The sequence below is a fragment of the Carlito syrichta genome, unplaced genomic scaffold (assembly GCF_000164805.1).
Source record: "Carlito syrichta isolate Samal-C Ts95f unplaced genomic scaffold, Tarsius_syrichta-2.0.1 Scaffold305791, whole genome shotgun sequence".
In the NCBI taxonomy this organism is placed as follows: domain Eukaryota; kingdom Metazoa; phylum Chordata; class Mammalia; order Primates; family Tarsiidae; genus Carlito; species Carlito syrichta.
Genome location: NW_007249887.1, coordinates 540,923 through 562,742, shown reverse-complemented (window position 1 = coordinate 562,742; position 21,820 = coordinate 540,923). Strand labels below are relative to the sequence as shown.

Here is a 21,820-nt window from a genome sequence, read left to right as displayed (position 1 = left end):
TAAGGTAAACACATAAATGTTAAAGCATTCAAGGAATGATAATTAACTACATCTCAGACGACTTCTAGAACACCCCAGATAACTTCTAGAATCTACAGAATGGATTTTTAAATAAAGGTAAAATGAACTAACTTACTATGGACACCAAAATCACCACCATAAAAGGGAACACGTTATACAGCAACAATATAGTAGCAACTAATCTTCAATAACCTTAAATAAGCCGGGCTCGGTGGCTCAGCCTGTAATCCCATGCTTTGGGAGGCTGAGGTGAGTGGATTACCTGAGCCCACGGGTTCGAGACCCGCCCGGGCAACTTGGCAACTTTGCGAGATCTCATCTCTACAATAAAATAAAAAAAATCAGCTGGACGTGGTAGAGCATGCCTGTAATTCCAGCTACTTGGAAGGCTGAGGCGGAAGGATTGCTGGAGCCCAGCAGGTCGAGGCTGCGGTGGCCAGGAGCGGCCACTGCACTCCAGTCTGGGCAACAGAGTGAGACTCCAACCCCCCCCCAAAAACAATCTTAAATATTAGCAATTACTAACATCCATTATATGGTAAAAGTTACAGTAGTGCTTTTCTCTTGTTTCTAAGAACAAATACCTTTACATGAAACCTCAGGGCTAGATTTTATATCACCAGAAACAAGCAGAGCAGAAATAAACCTACAATCTTTAAGAAGTGAAAACAGATAAGCATTGTTGTAAGCCAGCATTCTATTTATGGTTCTTTTTTTAAAATCCCACCGTCTTGCCTATCAGTAGAGAGTGAATAAAGTGTCTACTATTAAGTGCATTAAACACCTACGAGTTCCAGGTGCTGACTGTACTAGTTGTGAGCATATAAAGATCAATAAGCTTCCTTTTTTGAGGGCCTCAAGGGCCATGGAGAGAAAGACAGTGAGTGTTACAATTGCTATGATAGAAATCTGTAAGTACTGTGAGGCACAAGAAAAAGTAGGACATCCACATTGCATTTATTAGGATTATAGGAAAAATTCCTCTTCAACCTACACTAAAATTTTTTTTTTTGAGTTGGAGTCTCACTGCTGCTCAGACTGGAGTGCAGTGGCACGCTCCCGGCCACCACAGCCTCGACCTGCTGGGTCTCAGCGATCCTTCCGCCTCAGCCTTCCAAGTAGCTGGAACTATAGGCACGTGCTACCATGACCGGCTAATTTTTGATTTATTGTAGACATGAGGTCTCGCCAAGTTGCCCGGGTGGGTCTCGAACCCGTGGGCTCAGGCAATCTGCTTACCTCAGCCTCCCAAAGTGCGGGATTACAGGCTGAGCCACTGAGCCCGGCTACACTAAAATTTTTATCTTTAATATGTAAAGATGGTACTGTTTCACCAAAAAGCAGATGCAGATTTGTACTGCCAATCTACCTATTCTCATTTCCTTATCCTTGTGACTCCAAGGAACAGTTGTGTGGGATAGCAGTGTACTCTGAAACAAAATAAAACAGAGACAGAGGGCGAGTGTAGGAGTGTCAACCGGCTAACACACAATTGGCAACTATGGTCTCACTGGAATTATGCTCTAAACAACTGAACTAAGTAACCACAGATAATACTATTTTCAATGAACACAGGCACAGAATCTTGTTTTAGAAGTTACCAAATGAATTACTTGACTCTGGTGGTAGTGTAAAGAATTTTCATTAGTTTTAAGGCCAGTTGATGGATCAAAATCTTACATTGTATAACTGCTTATCACTCTGGAGAGAATAAAACTGCAGGTGCCCAGGCTTTCCATTCAAAACTAGAGCTTTAGTTTTTGGATCAATCATCAAACCTGTGGAGATACTCCTATCTGCAAAAGAAATGACACACAATAGTTGAAATCAGGGAAATATTCACTCTCAGAATGTATGTGATTCCAAATCCACTGTGTTCTTCAATACCTTTCACTAAGCCTTGAATTACTGCAGATGCCTCAAGGTTTCGGTGAATAACGATTATCTCTGTGGGTTAAAAAAAAATTTTTTTTTTTAATTAAGTAAGTTAGAACTTCAAGGTGAAGAAGTTCCCTAGATTTGTATCATTCTGAAATATGCCAGAATACAAAACAACCCAGTAAGTTCAATTAATTTGCAGTGTTACTAGAAAATCAGAAACGTATATTGTGATTTAATTAAAAAACTAGGGGTGGGAGTGGGGACTAGTTTCTGCTGGAGTCTTTAACTTTTATCAGTTGTGCCTATGCATACATTTTAAGAGTTAATTAGGATGCTATCTATGCAAAAAGATATCTAAAAAAGACAGCCACTCATGGATCGCTCAGTTATGTTCTTTTTGATGGAAAAGGGAGTGGATTTACAAAGAGGCCCTGGTCTAAGCTGAGTAGTTATAGGATGAACAAAGTTTTTGAGAAATACAAGACTCCTCTATTTCTATCAGAATCCACAGGACTCCCACACTGAAAGAGAACCCTGCAATATTCTTTGAAAATGCCAATATACTTATGAAAGCACCAATATCCACTTCCAATGCTCCCTTTACCTCCCCACATCATCCAACACTAAAACATTTTGCAAACATAAGTGGCACATCAATAACCAAATAACACTTAGCCCTCCCTTTCATAGAAAACAATTTTGAAAATGTTAGATTCTGGAAGCACCTGGGAGTACAGAAGGGTGAAGAAAGCAGAAATGGAAGAGAATAATGCTTACAAAGTCTCAACTACTCTGAATTCATTTTAGATCTCTTTACTTCCTGTTCCCTACAAATTATATTTCCTCACAATAAAAAACAGACGTACTATTATCAGAGTGAGAAGTACAGAACAGATCTCCTGCAGGTGAGACCGAGATGTGCTCAATCGTAGCCCCCAAGCGGGGGAGGAACTCCTTGTTCTTCTCCATCGCGTCGCGCCACTCCACAAGCACAGACTCGCGGCCGCCACTCAGCAAACTGGTGCCTTGGCATCCACCCAAAGCCACAGGGACAGTGTTTTGGGGAAAAATGGAAAGAATACAATTAACACTTTCATATTTCCTACTATATTACAGAAATAAGCTCTTTAAAAAGACAAAAACAAGTGTCTTCACATCTTTTAATATACTCTCAAGACCAATGATCACTGGTTCAGAAATTTTCCTGTTCAGTGACAGCTGGACAAACAAACCTCTTCTAGGCCCAGATGCCTTCACTGATAAGTTTTTCCAAACATTTAAGAAAGAAACAAATTTTATACTCTTAAATGTAACCAAAAAAGTACTTCTTCATAATTTGTTTCACAAGACCATCATAATACTATATCAAAATCAGCACATTACGAAAAAGAAAGTACAAACCAATTTATGACAAATGAAAATTCTCAAACAAAACATTAGCAAACTGAGTCTGATGATATAGTAGAATAATAATATGTCATTGCAAAGGTTTTTGTAGAAATGATTTTTAACAGCAGAAAATAGTTAACGTAATTAATTCCATTTACAGAATAAAATAAAAAGATCATGATTATCTAAATAGATGCATAAAAAGTAAATGATACAGGGGTAGACCCCTGGAAAAAGCAGAATTAACTTTTGAGGGGCGGGCCCCTTGTAGTGCAGGGTTCTCCCTCTAGGTAAGTGTTCTAGGAACCCATCGGCATCAGTGTACCAACTAAGCATTGTTTTGAGAGGCTGCGTTTGGCTTCAGTGAGTTTTTTTGGGATTTTTTCCAACACAACTGCTCATTTCATGATGAGTGATATATGAGCACACCTGCCCACGCTGTGCTCAGTGTTCAGCAGTTTTGACCAAAAATGACAATGATCCCTGTGCCCCACCCTCCCTATTCACCTGATCTCAACCTGAGTGACCTTTTCTGTTTTACCAGATGAAAAAGTCCTCAAAGGAAAACATTTTGCTGAGGTGCAAGAGGTGAAACAAAAAAATGGCAGAAGCACTAAAAGACATCAAAATGGACGAGTTCAAAAACTTTTGAGCAGTAGAAAAGGCATCTTAATGAGTGTACTGCATTGAACGAAGAGTACTTCGAAGGTGACTGAAGTTTAAACATGTAAGAATAAACACACAATTTTTAACAAATATATTCCAGATTTTTTTTACGTCCCCCCCCTGGTAAATTCTACATCTATTCATAAGAACTCTCCAAAACCGAGGGATAGGACATTTTAAATTCTATCCAGAGTCCTTACAGAAAATCTATAGCAAAGATCATACAAAAAGGTAAAATATTAAAAATTTTCTCCATGATTAAGAATGCCATGCCATTTTTATTTAACATTAACTGAACATTCTAATGTACTGAAGTGAAAACAAGAAAGGTTTAAGGATTGAAAAGAAGGAAATAATTACTTTAGTGTCCACAGATAGCATGACTACATCAAGACACAGCCAAGAGTTTAGAGAGAAACTTTTATAATAAGTGAATTTAGCTAGGCAGTTAAACATAAAAGAAATGTATAAAAATCAATTTTATTTTTAAAAGCTAGCAGGTCAATTAGAATATGAAAAAATGAATAGAATCGAAAGACAACAAAATACCTAGGAATAAGTCTAATAAAAGATATATATTACAGAAAAAAAATTCTAAGTCATGGAGATTAATTAAATCTAAAAAATAGAGATATTTTTAATCACAGATTAAAATACTCAATACTATAAAATTATCAATTTCTCCTCAAATCAGTGTAGAGCTGCACTGTCCAATATAGTAGCCACTAATCATAAGCAGCCACTTAAACTTAAGAGTTACAAGACAAACAAGATCTCTAAGAGAATACCTCTATTAACGCTTATCTTTATATAGGGTCTATACTGACATTTCATGGACAACTATATATTGCATTTAACCACTACTTCTCATTTACAAATATTCACACTACTTGAAATATAAAATCAAGAAATCAATCTCTAACAGGCAAGATCACCTGCATTATTACCTCCTATACTAAAGTCCTGGCTCAGGGTAGAGGTGCTTTGTATTCTCCCTTTTCCTTTCTTTGAGAGCTTCCTAGTCTAAATATTCCTTCTTCCTCAATCTCCACCTGAAAAAGGCCAACATGAATGACCCTGGGATAAAGGGAAAGGTCACTATAGAAAGCCATCCTTGCCAACTACTGTGAGAGAAGATGGACAAGACAGGTAAGGGCGACAAAACAGAAAAGTCCAAATGACAGTAACTGTCACTGGTCTTTACCCTGACTTGGGCAAGTGCCCCAGCAAGAAAAGAAGTTGAGGAAGAGGGGCAGAAGACATGGTCATAGGCCAGAAAAGAATGAAGCCACTGCCTGGACACACACAGACAGACACACACACACACACACACACACACACACACACACACACACACACGTACATATGCATTCCTAACACTCACCACTGTTTCTGGGGATGGAGTGGAGACACAGACACACACACACACACACGTACATATGCATTCCTAACACTCACCACTGTTTCTGGGGATGGAGTGGAGAAGATAAACAAGTAGCTGGCTGTTTTATCTGTAGGATTAGATAAATTCCTCTTCACTGCTCCTCAGTCTCAACTACCATGAGTCACCACTATACCCCTTGTTGTATTACTCTAAGTGTGCTGTGCTAGGCTGGGTCCCGCCTTCACACTCTAGTCATTGTTCCCCAACTCAAAGCTTCAGTAGGTTGAAGATGCGCTGTAGTTCCTGGGGCTTCAGACAGTTAACCCCAAGGAACAGTCTGAGGATCCACAGCACATGGTGCCACCTAAAACTTGTTCTGCTAGTCCACAGGAGGACCTACAGAAAGAAAATCACTTTTCCCCCTTCTCATTTTCCAGACACATAATCTTCTCTATCATCTAGCAACCTTCTTACATGACCAGTCACACGGTACTGTCATAATGTTTACTACATGGGTGTGAAAGGCTAAAAGAGCCAAAGACAAGATGTACTTCTCCATATTTCTGGTAATGACTACCTTACAAGGCAGTATTTTTATTCACTACAGCCACACTCTCATGCAGCTTAAATGAAAGAAAGATCTGAATTAATTTAAAATACTGAATATTGAATGGAGTAATCTATTAGTTAAAAAGAAGACCTTAAGCCGGGTTCGGTGGCTCAGCCTGTAATCCTGCGCCTTGGGGAGGCTGAGGTGAGCGGATTACCTGAGCCCGCGGGTTCGAGACCCGCCTGGCAGGCCTGGGCATCTCTACAATAAATCAAAAAATTAGCCGGGCTTGGAGCGTGCGCCTGTAGTTCCAGCTACGAGGAAGGCTGAGGCGGAAGGATCGCCGGAGCCCAGCAGGTCGAGGCTGCGGTGGCCGGGAGCGGCCACTGCACTCCAGTCTGGGTGACAGTGAGACTCCAACTCAAAAAAAAAAAAAAAAAAAAAAAGACCTTTTAAATTAGACCAAAGTCCAAATCCCACTTACTAGTTATGTGACGTTAGGCAAGTTAGTTATCAATATCCAACCTCACTTCTTTTTTCTGTAAAATGAGATAATGATACCTATTTCGTAGGGTCAAGGGTTAAATTAGATAATGGATGTAAAGCGCTAAGTAGTTATTTGCACCTGATAAATTGTAGCTACAGTTATGAACCACACACACTTAGCTATGGAGACAACCATTTAAAAAAGTAATAATATAATTTAAATAGATCCTTTATGTTAACAACAGAGACTTTATCACAAAGGTACACTTCAGATCTGTGAAGGACATCAAAACCTAAAATCTACAGTATTGTGCTGAGCAAAGCCCAAGATGCAAGTGTTTGCAGCTCATTTGGCCCATGCAATGGTGTCTTTCACATGATATAGTGAATAAAAACACTTGATCCATATACTCTGAAAGTTCATTTTAATTATGAAACCTACACTCACCTGTCACTGAAAAAGCCAGATCCATAACCATATCATGGTGCCAATGTAAACAAGTATAAATATATTTCTTATCATCATTAAAATTCCTCCTATTGGAGAAAAACAAAACTTAAATTTGACCAAAGGTATAAGGAAGATAATCACATGACAAATATAAACATATGCCAAATATAATAAATTGTATAGCAAGCTTATTGGTCTTAATGTGCCAAACATACATTTTCTATTTCTAAACAGTCACGTCTACACATAACATGCCATCTGTGATACCCTCCTAGGTATTCACTACTGTTGCTCTTTCCTTTTTAGATAAAGGCTGACAAAAAAAGTTCTCCTCAATCAAATGATTAATAGGCAGCAAGGAATTTTTCACTCCCCCTATATGGTTAAGGTTAGAAATCCTAGAATGCTAAGTATGGAACGAAGGGCACAAGAATAAAAGAAAGGAAGGTTATTTTGTTAGCCCCAGAATCAACTCTGTTCTGCAGAACCCAGTGTATGAATGATTACAATGCCCTTCATGAGTTTACTGACCAAAGGCGAATCTTGCCATCCATGTGACCAGATGCGATGCAGTCTTCCTTCGGGTGACATGCTACACATGTAAAATTGTTCCTAGCATGTTTCTTATTTTTTGATGATGATAAAGTAAATCTAGGAGGAAAAAAAAAAGTTCCCTTGATGATTATAATGGTGATGCACTTAAGCAAAAAAGGCACATCCAGCCTTGCTGACCCAAACTGGAGAACTCTCAGAATTCAATGAATAAAAGTACAGGATTTTTTTTTTAAAAGAGAATTTTGATCAAGAATCAAGCATTCCATTTTGTAAACATATATTAATATACAACATTAACATCATGTAAGTAATATTCTACAATAACAATTAGTCTATGGAAGCCTCTGACACTGAATTAAAGAAAAGACAGTCCTTTTAGTGATTCTTTTGGCCTAGGCAAAGCTTGTTCAATTTCTCACTGAACCTAAGTTTTAGCACGAGGTTTAAACAAGCCTAAGAAATGCTAATGTGTCTCAAGGGACAAATCCAAAGGGCTAGATCACTTGTTATATCTTAGCCTATTTCCTACTCTTAGGTTGAGTATTTGTCAATCTCCAGGCTCTGAAGAAGTCAGGATCCTTATTTTTTTTTTTTGAGTTGAAGTCTCAACTCTGTCGCCCAGACTGGAGTGCAGTGGCCGCTCCTGGCCACCGCAGCCTCGACCCGCTGGGCTCCGGCGATCCTTCCGCCTCAGCCTTCCAAGTAGCTGGAACTACAGGTGCGCGCTATCTACGCCCGGCTAATTTTTGATTTATTGTACAGATGAGGTCTTGGCAAGATGCCCAGGCGGGTCTCGAACCCGCGGGCTCAGGCAATTCACTCACCTTGGCCTCCCAAAGTGCGGGATTACAGGCTGAGCCACTGAGCCTGGCCAAGGATCCTTATTATACTAAAAGAAAAACAAATGGTAATCTTGGCAGCATAAAAGGGAAGAGAGGAGAGGGTCTCCTGAAGAGTACTTAGCACCAGTCACTCTAAATGTTATCTTATTCATTGTTACAACTCTATTAGGTAGATATTATCTCTGCTTCAAATATGTTAAATTGAGGTGCATTGGGGTTCAAATGGCCTAAGGCCTAAGCATGACCAATTTAAACCCAGGTATCCCAAAGCCTAGATTCATTTTTATAGTCATAAACTATATGAGGATTACCTGGTGAAGTCTTTTCAAACTTTGACTCCAAGTATGCAGACCAGAATTTAGGGGCATAGTGGCTTTTGGATGGAAAAAGCTCCCTAAGTTTTTGTGACTAACACACCTCCACGACCGTACCCACTGAGGGTTTAAAACTATACCTCTATAACTCACGGTCTCACAATCTCTTATAACATGAAACTAGAAACAGCTTTGAATCACAGGTAAAAGGACGAGATAAAATTGTAACAAACTCTTGAGGAAACAAAGTAAAGCTAACAAAAAAGAATTTTTACCTTGATGTTGTTTTCTTTTTAAAAAAATAAACAGACAAGTAAAAGTCCCGTACTGCAGCAACATATTCTGCCTGGTATTTCAAAGAGAAGGTAACATTCACAAAAACAGTCAACACTCCTTAAGGAGAAATATCACAAAAGTTAACAGTAACAATAACTTTGTCTGGCAAATTAAGAATATGTTAACACAAAATGATATATTCTACTGTGGCTGTAGAGAGGATGATCTTACATTTAAAAATAATACAAAATTAAAAGATGAATTTAGGTCTGAAATAATTCTAAAACTAGATTCTCTAGATTTATGTATAATGATTTATTTTTTACTTTTCCGTTAAGAAATAATTTATATGCAATGTCTGACATATGTGTACACCCATACGACCACCACCACAAGCAAGATCTACAACATTTCTGTCTCTCAGAAATGCTCCCTCTTTCCTCCTCAGTCATTCTTCAATGTCCCCAACCCTGTCAGCAACTACTTATTCTATTTCCATCATTACAGTACAATGTACACTCTTGTGTTTGGCCTCTGGCTCAACATCTTCCTTCTGAGGCTCATCCATGCGCTCAGGTGTATTATTAGTCTCTTTCTAATGCAAGCAGCCTTCCAGTGAGGGAATATATATTACAATTATTTGTACTCTTGATGAACATTGGGTTATTAACACTTTGGTGCTATTAATAATAATCATTCCTGTACATCTCATTTTGTGGTTATGTTTTCATTGCTCTCTATCTTGCCAACATTAGCTCTTCTAGATATGAAGTGGTATCTCTCTGTAGTTTTCATTTGTATTTAATTGATGACTAATGATGCCAGAGAATGCTGCTATTAATAAAGTTAAAAAAAGTTTAACCTGAGAAATTAACTTTTCAGAACAATGCCAAAATAATGCTATAAAACTTCAGGAGAAAGAATCTTCCTGCCACAGTGATGCTCAGGGGCTTTTGATTTTAAAATAATAAAGCAATTATTAATAGGGGATGGCTAACTAAATCATAGTATCAACAAGAGCTGTTACTTATAAGAACATTTTAGTATATACTCATTTAGTAGGTACTAACTATGAAGTTAAGGGCAAAAAAAGGATTAAAATGGCTTCTGATCCTAATTCCATTTGGGAAGTTATTGCTATTTTGGGGACAATTAGAGGGTTTACAAAGGCAATAAAATATAATATACAAAATTAAGAATGGTCCTAAAAAATCTATACTATGAATACAGGCTAAAGCAATGAAACAGACTTAATAGTCACAAAGATAGTAATTCAGGCTAATGCAAAATCACTGTAACATAAATGGTCAGAGAAAAGATTATAGGAAACAGAGTTTATGTACAAAATCAAAAACCAACACAACAAAACTTACCTCATTTCCAAAGGCAATGCACTTGGGGGACTGGTTTATGTAATCCAAAACAAAGGACAGCTCCTTAGCTTCTACTTCCTGACTTGATGACTTTGGCAGTTTCACTGAGACCAGCTGAAAGACATCTATGCAAAGGAAGTTGAATTAACATAAAGCTTCTCCAGAGAAAGTGAACCTGTGCATTTATTTATATGAAACTGTGCATCATCATCAGTTCTCTAGAATTCAACTGATGCCAAGAAAATCATTCTACGCTATCCTGAACAAAGTTAGACTCTAAAGTTAGACTCTTCCTTTGAATATACAAGTTTTAAATGGAAGTTCAATTCTGCAACTCATGACCCATATATATAGAAATAGACATTAACCTGTGTTTGGCTGGTGCATTCTATATTTCAAAGTACTAAACTAAGCTTCAAAGTACTAAGCTTTAAAAGGGAGGTGGAATTTGAATACTGGTCAACTGAGTGGCCAAAAGCAACATACCATCTGAGAGAGCTCCTAGAAGCATCATGGGCTTGCCAGGAGCATTTACAGGATATATCTCTTTCTGTAATACCAACATGCTTTTCTCTTTACATTCCTTTAAAAAAAATTTCTCCTGAAGGTTCTTTTTATTCAGAGTAAAAGCAAAAATCCTTCCAATAGCTTCTCCAGCTAGCCTCCCTGTGATTATGTGAACATGTCAGGAATGCTCTAGAATAAGCTTCTCCAATAGAGATGCAAAGCTTATTCTCATTCCCTGACCACTTATGTAATATGTATACCTCCAATGTTGCGTATTTCCTCTCCCTGCTTTATTTTTCTCTAGAATACCGTATTTCATCTTATTATAGCATATAATTGATCAGTCGGTTTACTGTTGGGACTTTTTATCTGTTATGTTCTGTGCAACCAAAATAGAATCTAGCACATAGTAGGTGCTCAATTAGCTGAATGACTAAGACATATAGTACAAAATGATCCCATTAACACTAATGTGTAAATAATACACACATTATTTGTATATCATTATTTGTATATTTGTATTATCTGTATTAATACAGATTAATTTGTTTTTAAACTTGAGAAGTAATTTAAACATGATTTATTCCATTTTCTATCAGAGACTTCTTGTGGGCTGTGGAACACAGATGACACAAATGTGTGTATATATATTTCATATATACTCCCGTGTTTGAGTACAAAAGGTTAGTAGTGCAGTAAGCAAGGCAGTTAGCACAGGGGACCTTTGCAAGCCTGACTGACATTTTCGTACAACAGATATCCATATTTTTACATGCTGGGCGCCCACTGTATGCAAGTAACACTAGATCCCATTGTCAACGGAATTCAGATTAGACTGTATTATTTGCAGTTTCCACAGTTAACTCCAAAAGGCTAGTGACCAAGGTCTTTTAGATCAGTAGTTTTCTACCCTGACTTATACATTAGACTCAACTGGGAAAGTTTTTAAGCAAACAATCAGGCCCCGTCAAAGAGAATTTTATTAAGTTTCTTGGGTGATTCTTATGCACCGCCAATGTTAAGAACCACTAGTCTTACACATATGGATAAAAGTTTTGTTAAATGTGGGGGGACACAGGAGATCATTACCAAACATAAGTGATGAGTGGAATCTTCTGGGAAGACATTAAAAATGCATATTCCTAGATGACATCCTAGACCGACTGATCAACTACCAGTCAGGAGGATTAGAAGTCTGAACTTTTAGTAAGCATATGGACTGACATCAAGGATCCACGTATTTATATACATAACAGAACTTAAATATCAAAAAAAGTGTTATCTTTGAAGCAGTCATCGAGGAAGGTGACCTTTTTTTTTTTTTTAAGAGTGCTGCACCCACAGAATACTTTTTGGAATGTCCTTTAGAGGTGGCTTATGGGGTCACATAAGCAAACTAAATGTAATGAATGCCACATTCTTGACAGATACAGTACTACTTATTAACAGACTTGGCACTAAATGACTTTTATTAGCTAAAAAAGACTTGGCTTTCACAGTTTTGACTATTCACAAATTACTGTAATTAAAGTCTATGATATAAAATAACTTTCAGTTTCAGTAAAAAGACCAAAAAATCCAAAACAAGTAAAAACATGGTAGAAAGGGTTCACTTAGCTAAGAAACCACGAACCAATCTAGCTCACTGCCCAATAACAGCCTTAAAGCTGCTTCACATTTTTAATTCTGAATACAACTATATCTTATGGAGGACACCACAGGGTGCAGTAGCATTCTTGAATTCTGGGATAATAAAATATCCCTTGTGTCAGTGTTCTGTTGCATCAAATACTATATGAAGGACAATTTTCTAAACCACTGACAATATTCCAGGAATTGCTAAAATGGCAGTTTTCAAAGAAAGATGTTCTAAAGATAGCAAACATATAATGAATAAAAATTTAGTCACACTACTGATTCTCAATAACCTATTTTTAATTTTTTTGAGCTCTGCAGGCTATAACTACAACCATATAAAATAATCATTCCCTCAGTACATAATTCAGAATGAATACAAAGCCTTCTCAAATGAACACAATGATGATACTAATCAAAAGACACACTCCAAAACCTGTTACCTTCAGATGAAAACCAAAATGTTACGTTTTGAGAAAATGTAAAATGCAAAGAGCCACTCTGCCATATAAAAACAAGTTAATTATACTATACCTGGTTCTTCCTTATTTACTGTAACAAAGACAGAATCCTCAGCACGGGTGAGAATAAAAAGGGCATGAAGTTTACATCCAACTATGAAAGTCTGAAAGATAAAAAGCACCACATTTCTTCCTGTCTGTTCCCTCCAGTAGAACATAAGATGCATGGGGCAGGGACTTTTATCTGTTTTGCTCACTGCTGTGTTCTCCACATGAGGAGCACCTGGCCTTATAGTGCGGTACATACAGATCTATCTGATTCTTTTTCATGATTGCATGGCATTGATAGAGTAAATGTTACATGATGCTAACTGACATCATGGTTAAATCTAGTTTTTATCCACCATAAGCAATGTTATAAGGATTATATACCTGCCATTATTTCAATGAGAGATTTTTAGAGGTGAGACTGCTGGAGCAAAAGGTTTGTTTATATTCAGTTTTACTCTGACTGTGTACAAAAGTGCCTGTTTCTCTACACTTGACCTACCACTAGATTGCTTCAATCTGTAATCTGGCCAAACTGACAGGGAAAAACGCTGTCATTTATTTCAATTTACATTTTTTTAAGTAATAATAAGGCTAAGCATGACTTCATATTTATTGGCTATTGCTATTTCTTTTTCTGTGAATATATATATGGCTATTTTATGCCAATCTTTTCTACTAGGCTATTAGTTTCTCCTTACTGAGTTTTGGAAATATTTTTGTATATTAAGGTTAATACCTTTTGTAAATATTTTCTCCCAATTTTTTTAACTTGTCTTTTAATGTTAGAAGTGTAACATTTTAATATTTTTATAATATCAAATTTACCTTGTTTTAAAATGTAAATTGCATAACTTGTTTAGGAAGTTCTATCTAAAGATTAGGTCTTTTAAAAGAAAAAAATATGTCTACCATTAATTTATATTGCTGTTTCTTTTCACATACCTTTATCAAAATGCCATCTATGTAGTCCCACAGTTTAATTGTGCCATCAAGGGAACAAGAATATAGCTAAAAGGGTAAAAACAGTACAAAACTACATTAGAAATCCATTAAGATAGCAAATGAATAATTAAGTGCTGCTCAGAAGGCAGTTTCTGTTCATTATTTCACTATTAACTTTAAAGAGGTGAAGCCATTTGCTTATATTAGTTCTGCAAAATAGACAATCTTATCACAGCCCTCTGAAGGAAGCAGATCTATCCATTCCAAATTTTAACTAAACAGCAGAGAAAAAAAGTCAACCTTCTATCTTGAAGAGGGAGATGGTAAGGTACTGAGTTATAAAAAGCACTCAATGTTTTGCTTTTTTTCCCAGAGTTCAGTCCCTTTTTATTAGACAAACTGCTTTCATCTGACAAGAGTATTAAATCTAGTGATTGGAGAATGCCCGGTTTAAAAAAAAAAAATTCCAATTCATCAAAGACTAACATATTAAAATACAATAGAAACTCTTATGTGCTTGGATGGTGTGGCAATGCCAAAGCGCTTCTTAGTTTCAGGACACTCCGTCTCTGTACTCATCTCACTATAGACTCACTGCAGACTCACAGTCTGTGGACCATGGACCATACTTTGCTTATAATGTTTATAAAGAAATTTAAGTTTTTTAAAAGAAAGTGGCAATCTTAGTTTTTCTACAAATAGGACACAGATGCAAAGAATAGAAATTTTAAAATGTTGGTGTAAGATCATATTACCTATCCAACTCAAAGGGTAATACTTAGTAAGAAGTACACATCAGTTAATGCATATAAGAATCATAAATATTGATGAGTAAAATATAACAAGCCAAACATATAATCACTGGCAAAATACTGGTTAATAAATACTTTGGTTTCTAAGTCCAGAATTGCTCCTCTTCCACCAATCAAACCTATTAGTAAAACTGACCTTCTCTAATTTTATTAACTTTCAGTCATTGGAAACACATCTTTTATGCAATGTGTATATAGTTTTTGGTTTTGCTATAAAACTCAGTAATAAAGACGTCAAAATTTTCAATTTTAGCAAAAGAATGCTTTTGCTGTTAGATATAAATTCAAACGCTACACACAGCAAAATACTTTTGTCAAGCCCTCAGAAGACAGTAAGAACAAAACGTGTGCTTAAATCCTGCAGAAAAGTTACTTAACTTTAATTTTAGGAGTAGATCATTTGGAAAGAAAAATCAGTGTTACTTTATGCTTCACTTCCTTTGTGATAAGATTGAAAAGCGATGCAAATCCATTCTCAATCAGTAACTTTCAAGTTGGTTGTGACTAATCCAGGAAAATGGAACTTCATTAAAAACCAGAGCAAGAACAAAATACTGTTGAGATAAATTTTTAATAGCTCTGCTGAAACTTAAGAATTAAATTGACCTTTTGACCTTTTTATTATCCTCGGCTTCTGAAAAACAAGGGCTGCTTTGTGGGGGAGGTGGGGGGATGTGGACTAAACTAAATTCCCAAATTTGTTTTGAAATTAGCTGGTTAATTCACCAACTAGGCCATTTCTCTTATCTAGACACTGGTCTTAAGATTAGCCAACATCTGCATAAACCTTACCTCTAAAGGAATAGATCTGTTCTTGGTCAACATTTTCCAAAATATGTTCCAGAAACCAAAGGTTTCAAAGGTCAAATAAGTTTGGGAAACACCAAATACTACATACCCCTTTTGGATATTCACAACAGACATAAGGGAATCCAGAAGACTGTAAACCCCTTTCATGATGCCTAACCCTGAACTTCAGGAACCCACACAGCCAAGCACGTCTTTCTCAAGTAATACCTATTAGCATATCGTGGGACAAATGGTTCACAGAGAACACTATGGGCAAGGTAGTGCTGTGTCTTATTTTAATAACTAAAAACAAGTGGGAAATACCCTGTATCCAAAAGTCAACAAATATTTTGGTGATCATAACCTAGAAAGTTTCTCAGCCAAATTCAGCTCAGATTTTTCGGTCAAGAACAAAGCCAATGTTAAAATACCCAATTACAAACTGTTTGACACCTGGAGATGGTTGTTGGGGTTGAGCTGGATTCCGGTTACCAGATTTCTGTGCCCATGTAGTATGTGTACACACTCTTCTGTAGCTGTGCTATAAACTTTAATAAAGTCTCCGGAGACACAAAAGATATACCTGTAAAAAAATATTAAAAAAATAAGTTTCACGTACTCTATCAATAATAAAATCCTTTTGTTGTCCATGATAAAAATAACAAAATGCAATAGACGTTTCTTTCAGAATAGAGTAAGAATTGCATATTCAAATCTGTATGCTGTTGAAGTCTATGGGAAGATGTAAGACCAATCACTTCATTAACTCAAGAGATTAATGAGGCCAATGTCTTATCTCTTGCCTGTTCATGGGCAGAGGCTACAAAGAAATCATTCCAGAAAAAGAACCAACTCAACCAAATTACCTGCTCATTAAATGTATGCAGACATTCTGCTATTTACTATCAATATTATTCTACAATGGTTCTACTGATAGCAGTGTCTTCCTATGTCCCCAAATTCTCCATGATTCACTGGGGACAGTAACTCCAGTTGGAGAGGTCTTGGCCTCTCTAGCACAGAAAAGTACAAAGATTTTATGACAGTTTTTTGCCCTTGTCGCTGAAATGCTGGTTTTACTTTGTCTTTTTGGATTTCTTCCATGTAGAGGTTACTAAATTACTGAAAGTGGTTAAGTTGGGGGTGGTAGTTGCTTGACTATTTTCATTACAGTTATTATCACAGAACAAAGTTTGGAAATAAAACTTTTTTAGTAGCTTACAAATGAAAAATGTTTGCTCTGTGCCTATCCTATCTACAGTAGTCCCTCTTATGTTCGATTTTGTTTTTCCTGACTTCAGTTACCCATGGTAAACTTTGATCTGAAAATATTAAATGGGAAATTCCAGAAATAAACAATTCATAAGTTGTAAAATGCATGGCATTCTGAGTACCATGATGAAGTCTCTCACTGTCCTATCTGGGATGTGAATCACCCCCTTTCCAGTATATCTGCTGCAGACATCGCCTGCTCATTAGTCACTTAGAAGCTGTCTATGTTACTAGATTGACTGTTATCACAATACTTGTGTTAAAGTAACCCCTATTTTACTCAACAATGGCCCTAACGTGCAAAAGTATTGATGCTGGCATACAGTTTTATTTTTTTTTAATTAGTTATTGATATTAGTTTCTTACCATGATTAATTTGTAACTTAAACTTTATCATATGTACACACATATAGGAAAACACATAGTAGGTATAGGCTAAGGCACTAAACATATCAGCTGTGGACAAGAGAGGACTACTGTATACAGTGTACTAAGAGTAGATCTGATACAGACTGGAACTACTACTACTTTATTTAATTAATTCTAAGATAATTGACTTTTCACATGTCCGCCTCTTTGAAATCAGGAAGCATCTTATAACCATTGAAATCTTGTAAGTGCTGTCAGCCACAGGCAAGGTTGTGTGAAGTGGACTAATAAGATCAAAAAAGTTCAAGCAACAAAGCATTTGGGATACATGGTTGCCTTTTGGTTGGGGCCTCCCTCCATTCTCGTGTGTGAGTACCTAAGCGCAGAGGCTTCACATCTCCAGCCCTGACAACTCTTCAGGCTTCCTGCAGTCTCTAGGAAGGGTCCTTCAATTCAGATTTCAGGCTGAAACTAGACTAATCCTAACATGCTTCTACCCAACAGCGGGCTCAGCTCCATCATAGCACTCACCACATGGCCTTAAGACTATTTGTGTATGGTGTCTCTCCTCTACTAATTAGAAATAATAACAGAAATAAGAAATGGTGGGAAAATGATGAATTTTTAATAAGTCAAACACAAATGGGTTCAAATGCTAGCTTTATCGTGTTCTAGCTGGATGGCGTTGGAGAACTGACTTAACTTCTCTAAATTTCACTGTTCACTATAAAATGCAGGTATTTTCTCATAGAGTTTAAGTGAAATGATGCATGCAAATACAAGATCAGCAGCTATAGTTAGGCATCAATAAACAGGGGAAAGGCTCATAATACCTATACCTTGCAGGCAGGAAGGCGTGTAAAGCACCCACCACAATGCCTGTTATGTACAATTCACCTTTGTGGAAAAAGTGGAGAAATTAGGGATGGTTTTATGCAGGAACCAGGATTTCAACTAAGCTCTCAAGGATGTATGATTTCAGGGGTGAGAAGGAAAACAAAAGCAGCATCAGCATATATGAGGGAATTAATTAACATGGCATGTACAAGAGACAGGGACTGGACATGATACGCAAAGTGTGCACAATGGGTAGTATCAGGAAAGAGTTAGAGGAAAAGAGCTAGATCAGGGAGGGACTGAAAACCATGGAAGAGCTGTAGGTAAGGCAGGCAACAAAAACTGAGTACAGGGTTCTGAGCAAGACTAGGAATAGGGGTCAACATTATAAGAGTATCACTTTGGAAAAATTATTACAGCAGCAGTATCCAGAATGATCTTCAAGGGAAAAATATTGAGTCCGGGACATAAGCTTTTTGGCAATTTAGAATGTAAAAGCAGTGCAATCTAGTAATGCAAAAGGCAGGAGTGACTCACTGTTTGAGTTTTCTAGGCCCTGGTGATCCTAATGCTATAATGTGCAGCACCTTGAACTGGGGGAATGTGATGCCACAGCACTGGATTGGGGTCAGTGATATCTGAGAGGGGAACACCAGGTATTTTAACGCATACCTACCTCCCTACCTGCCTCTCACAACAACCCACTCAAGTAGGCAGAACAGGGTTTTTGTTCTAGTTCTAAGAGACTCTACTGACCAGAAAAAGGCTGCCAAAATTCTACACTTCTGTTGTTTTATTTAATTGTCAGCTTTGTTGATAAGCACCATGAGGTAAAATTCAAAATTACCTTATTTCTCTATGTAAAACATAGCCAGTCAACCCCGTGGTACCTTTTAGATACTATTTAAATTATTGATGAGTTCATTATAGATATTCATTTGCTAGAGAAATGGTTTTACTTATTAGCTTCTCTATAGAGAATGACCCCAAAAAAGCACCTCTTAATCTTCACCAAGTTCTCCAAAGTCAGTTCTGAATTTCTACCCACTGCTACCTACATTCACCAGGTTGTTTTACAGTTACCTTTAAACTCAATAGGGCCCCAAATCAACTCAACTTAATCTTCTCCCCATTAATACTAATTGTGAAATCACTCTTAAGCATGTCTGTTTTCCTATCTAACTTCAATATTATCTTAGTTTGAGCCAAAGTCATTTCTTGCTTGGACAGCTGCACTAGTCTTCTAACCCATGATATCTCGTCTTCCAGACTCTTCTCCATTTTCTATCCACTATGCTGCAACCATATGTATGCTTTGTAAAGCCCAATCCCCCCAATTTTCACAGCTCCCAGATTTCAAGCAACTCCGTTTATCTGGCGTTTCCTCCTCCAAGACTCAGCAAACTCTTGCCAGTGTTCTCCGACCCACTACTGAAGGAAACTGGCTATGTAACTCCCCCTTCTAGGCCATCACTATACTGTGAGTACACCAGTCCATTCACCTCTGATTTCCCTACACTCCAACTCTTATTAAAGTTTTACATAGCATTCAGACTAATATTAAACAAACACAATCATGTAACAACCTCTGTCCCATTATTTAGAGAATGAAAAAACAACTCTTTGGACCAAAGAGCAACCAAGAACCAAATCCAAATGTTCTTTCCCACCTCATTTCCCACTAGCTCCCTGTACCAGACTATTCAATCAATATAAATATGCTTCTACCTTTCCTGCTTACATTGTGCCTTCTACCTGGAATGCCTTTAGCTCACATCCATCAGTCAAAACAATCCCCCATCAAAAACCTCTCAGTTAAAAAATATTCCCATCCAGGTCCAGCCTAAATGTCGTTTTCTCAACAACCTTCTCCATCATTCTCAGCGTGAAGGAATCTCTCCTTCCTATGAGCTCCCTACCACAGTACCACAGTATAAAACACCTGTTACTGAGTATTTCCTTTTCCTCACTGGACTGTAAACTCCCTGAAGGTAGGACCAATATTTAAATTAAATTAGTTTTTCTCATCTCGGCTTCATTATATATAATATACAGTTAACGAATACTTAAAATAAATTGTCAGGCTTAGCAAATGAAACACACAATGGATCTCATTATAAGGAAAAAGGTATAGAAACACTACAATGGAGAAACTGGATACACGGATATGAGTCTGAAGTGGCAGCTCTTTGACAACCTCTGGAAGCTTCCGGTTCTTCCTCTAATTCACAAGACGAATGGCAATACAGTCACCTTTATTTGTAAAGACTAAAGGCTCAATTTTGGTTTCTGCCTCTCAGGAAATTTATGAAAATTCTTTCAGTCATGTATATACATTCATCAACTACCTGCCATACCCAGAATACTGAAGGGGATACAAACTCTCAAAAGATACTAATCTCTACTCTTCTATGATAGGAAGGCTTTTTTTTTCTTTTTTGCTGCTTTTTAAAAAAATCAGGTGTCACTCTATCCTTAAGTGATTTGAAAGCCTCTTCTTAGTACAACGGGTCACTTCTAGATGATGCTGACAATCAATACAGTATAGCAATAATGTTGACAGCAGACATACCCCGCACCATCAAATATCAGACACTGTATGTGCTTTTTATCTATTGAGACATTTAATCCTCCCAACAGATGGATCACTAAATATTATTCCCATTTTACAGATGCGGCAACTGAGGTAGAGATTAAGCAATTTACAAAGGTCCTATAATGTAAGAACTGGCTTTGGAGCCCAGGGAGTAGTTTGCTTTCCCACTCCACGGAAGAAAAGGACCAAGTCTTAGCAGGTTTGCATCTCGTACAGAGTCTAACATCAGTTTTCATGTAGAGCTTCAAAAAAGATTGCCAATATGCCTTTTTGGTGGGTGAGGGCGGGTGGGGAAAGAGTAGTTTAGGTTGAGTCACTCCAAAACACGACTCCGTACGAGAGAGCAGAGCTAGCCCTCGAGGTACTGCAAGGGCAGCGGCGAGCGCATCCCTGCCTGGACCACTTGCCGGCCGCCCCAGCGCCTAGCGGCTGCCGCGCAATCCCCAGCAGGCAGTGCCCGGGGACTGGAGGCGAGCCCCCGGCTGCGCGGCCCCACGACCCCGCGGGCCCGAGCCCCAGGCACGCGCGCGCCCCGCAGAGCCCGCATCCGCCAGCGGGCGGGTCTCAACGGGCCTGACGGGTCTCTCTCCTCCGCCTTCCGGGACTCACGCCGCTCATGTCCCGGCGGACAAGGCGGGCGCCCTCTTACTTGGAATCCGCAGAGAACACAGCTCTCCTAAAGTTCAGCTCGCTGCCGCCACAACGGACCACGCGGACGCTTGCCTCTTCCCCCATCTTCGCGCCGACGCAAGCCCTCTGGGTCGCCGGCCCCGCCCCGAACTTCCTTTTCGGAGCCGGGCTGGGTTCCCGCCCGCGGAACTCACACTCGGGCTCCTCTAGGCCCGAAACTCCATGGTCTAACCCCGCGCCTGTGCCGCCATCTTTCGTTTGGGCGATGTCAGAATAAGACACTTGTAAGGAAGAAGAGGCCAAAACAGAGACATAGAGACGATGAGTTTATTTTACATACATCCACACGATTATTTAACGCGGACGTGGTTTTCTCCGGCCTTCTCAATCTCATCCTTTAGCTTCTTCCGCCAGAAGCTAAAAGTGCTTCACAGCCCACCACGTGATCTCCAGTCGCCTCGCCCGCGGCATCTCCTTTCCTGTAACAGAACCCTGCGCCCTCTTCCCGGCTCCTTCTGATGTCTTGGTCACTGGTGGGTTAACGGGATGGGAGGGAGCTTTCTGCTTCTTGCACAGCTGCTTCTTCCTCTCATTAGCCACAACCTTGTCCCGTTCCCGTGAGCGTCACATGCGTTTCTACATAAGCTCCACTGCTCCGAGGCCTTGCTTTTTTCCTTTCGGAAACCTGGCTCCTGCTCCTGTCGCAGGTGCGTTCCTTCTCTTGTCCTCCG

At 38.4% G+C, this 21,820-nt stretch overlaps 1 protein-coding gene across 1 annotated transcript in view; it reads right to left on the bottom strand.

Moving 5' to 3' along the window:
• Window positions 1-21,254, bottom strand: part of WDR75 (WD repeat domain 75) — a 31,265-nt gene extending 10,011 nt beyond the window's left edge. The window contains exons 1-11 of the mRNA XM_008062665.2: window positions 21,109-21,254; window positions 15,839-15,968; window positions 13,785-13,850; window positions 12,865-12,955; window positions 10,189-10,313; window positions 8,815-8,885; window positions 7,360-7,479; window positions 6,826-6,914; window positions 2,769-2,927; window positions 1,909-1,968; window positions 1,702-1,817 (exon numbers count right to left, since the gene is read on the bottom strand). Of these exons, the coding sequence (XP_008060856.2) occupies window positions 1,702-1,817; window positions 1,909-1,968; window positions 2,769-2,927; window positions 6,826-6,914; window positions 7,360-7,479; window positions 8,815-8,885; window positions 10,189-10,313; window positions 12,865-12,955; window positions 13,785-13,850; window positions 15,839-15,968; window positions 21,109-21,194 (1,113 nt within the window). The 5' untranslated portion in view covers window positions 21,195-21,254. The remainder of the gene's footprint in view (window positions 1-1,701; window positions 1,818-1,908; window positions 1,969-2,768; window positions 2,928-6,825; window positions 6,915-7,359; window positions 7,480-8,814; window positions 8,886-10,188; window positions 10,314-12,864; window positions 12,956-13,784; window positions 13,851-15,838; window positions 15,969-21,108) is intronic.
• Between the last annotated feature and the right edge of the window lie 566 nt (window positions 21,255-21,820).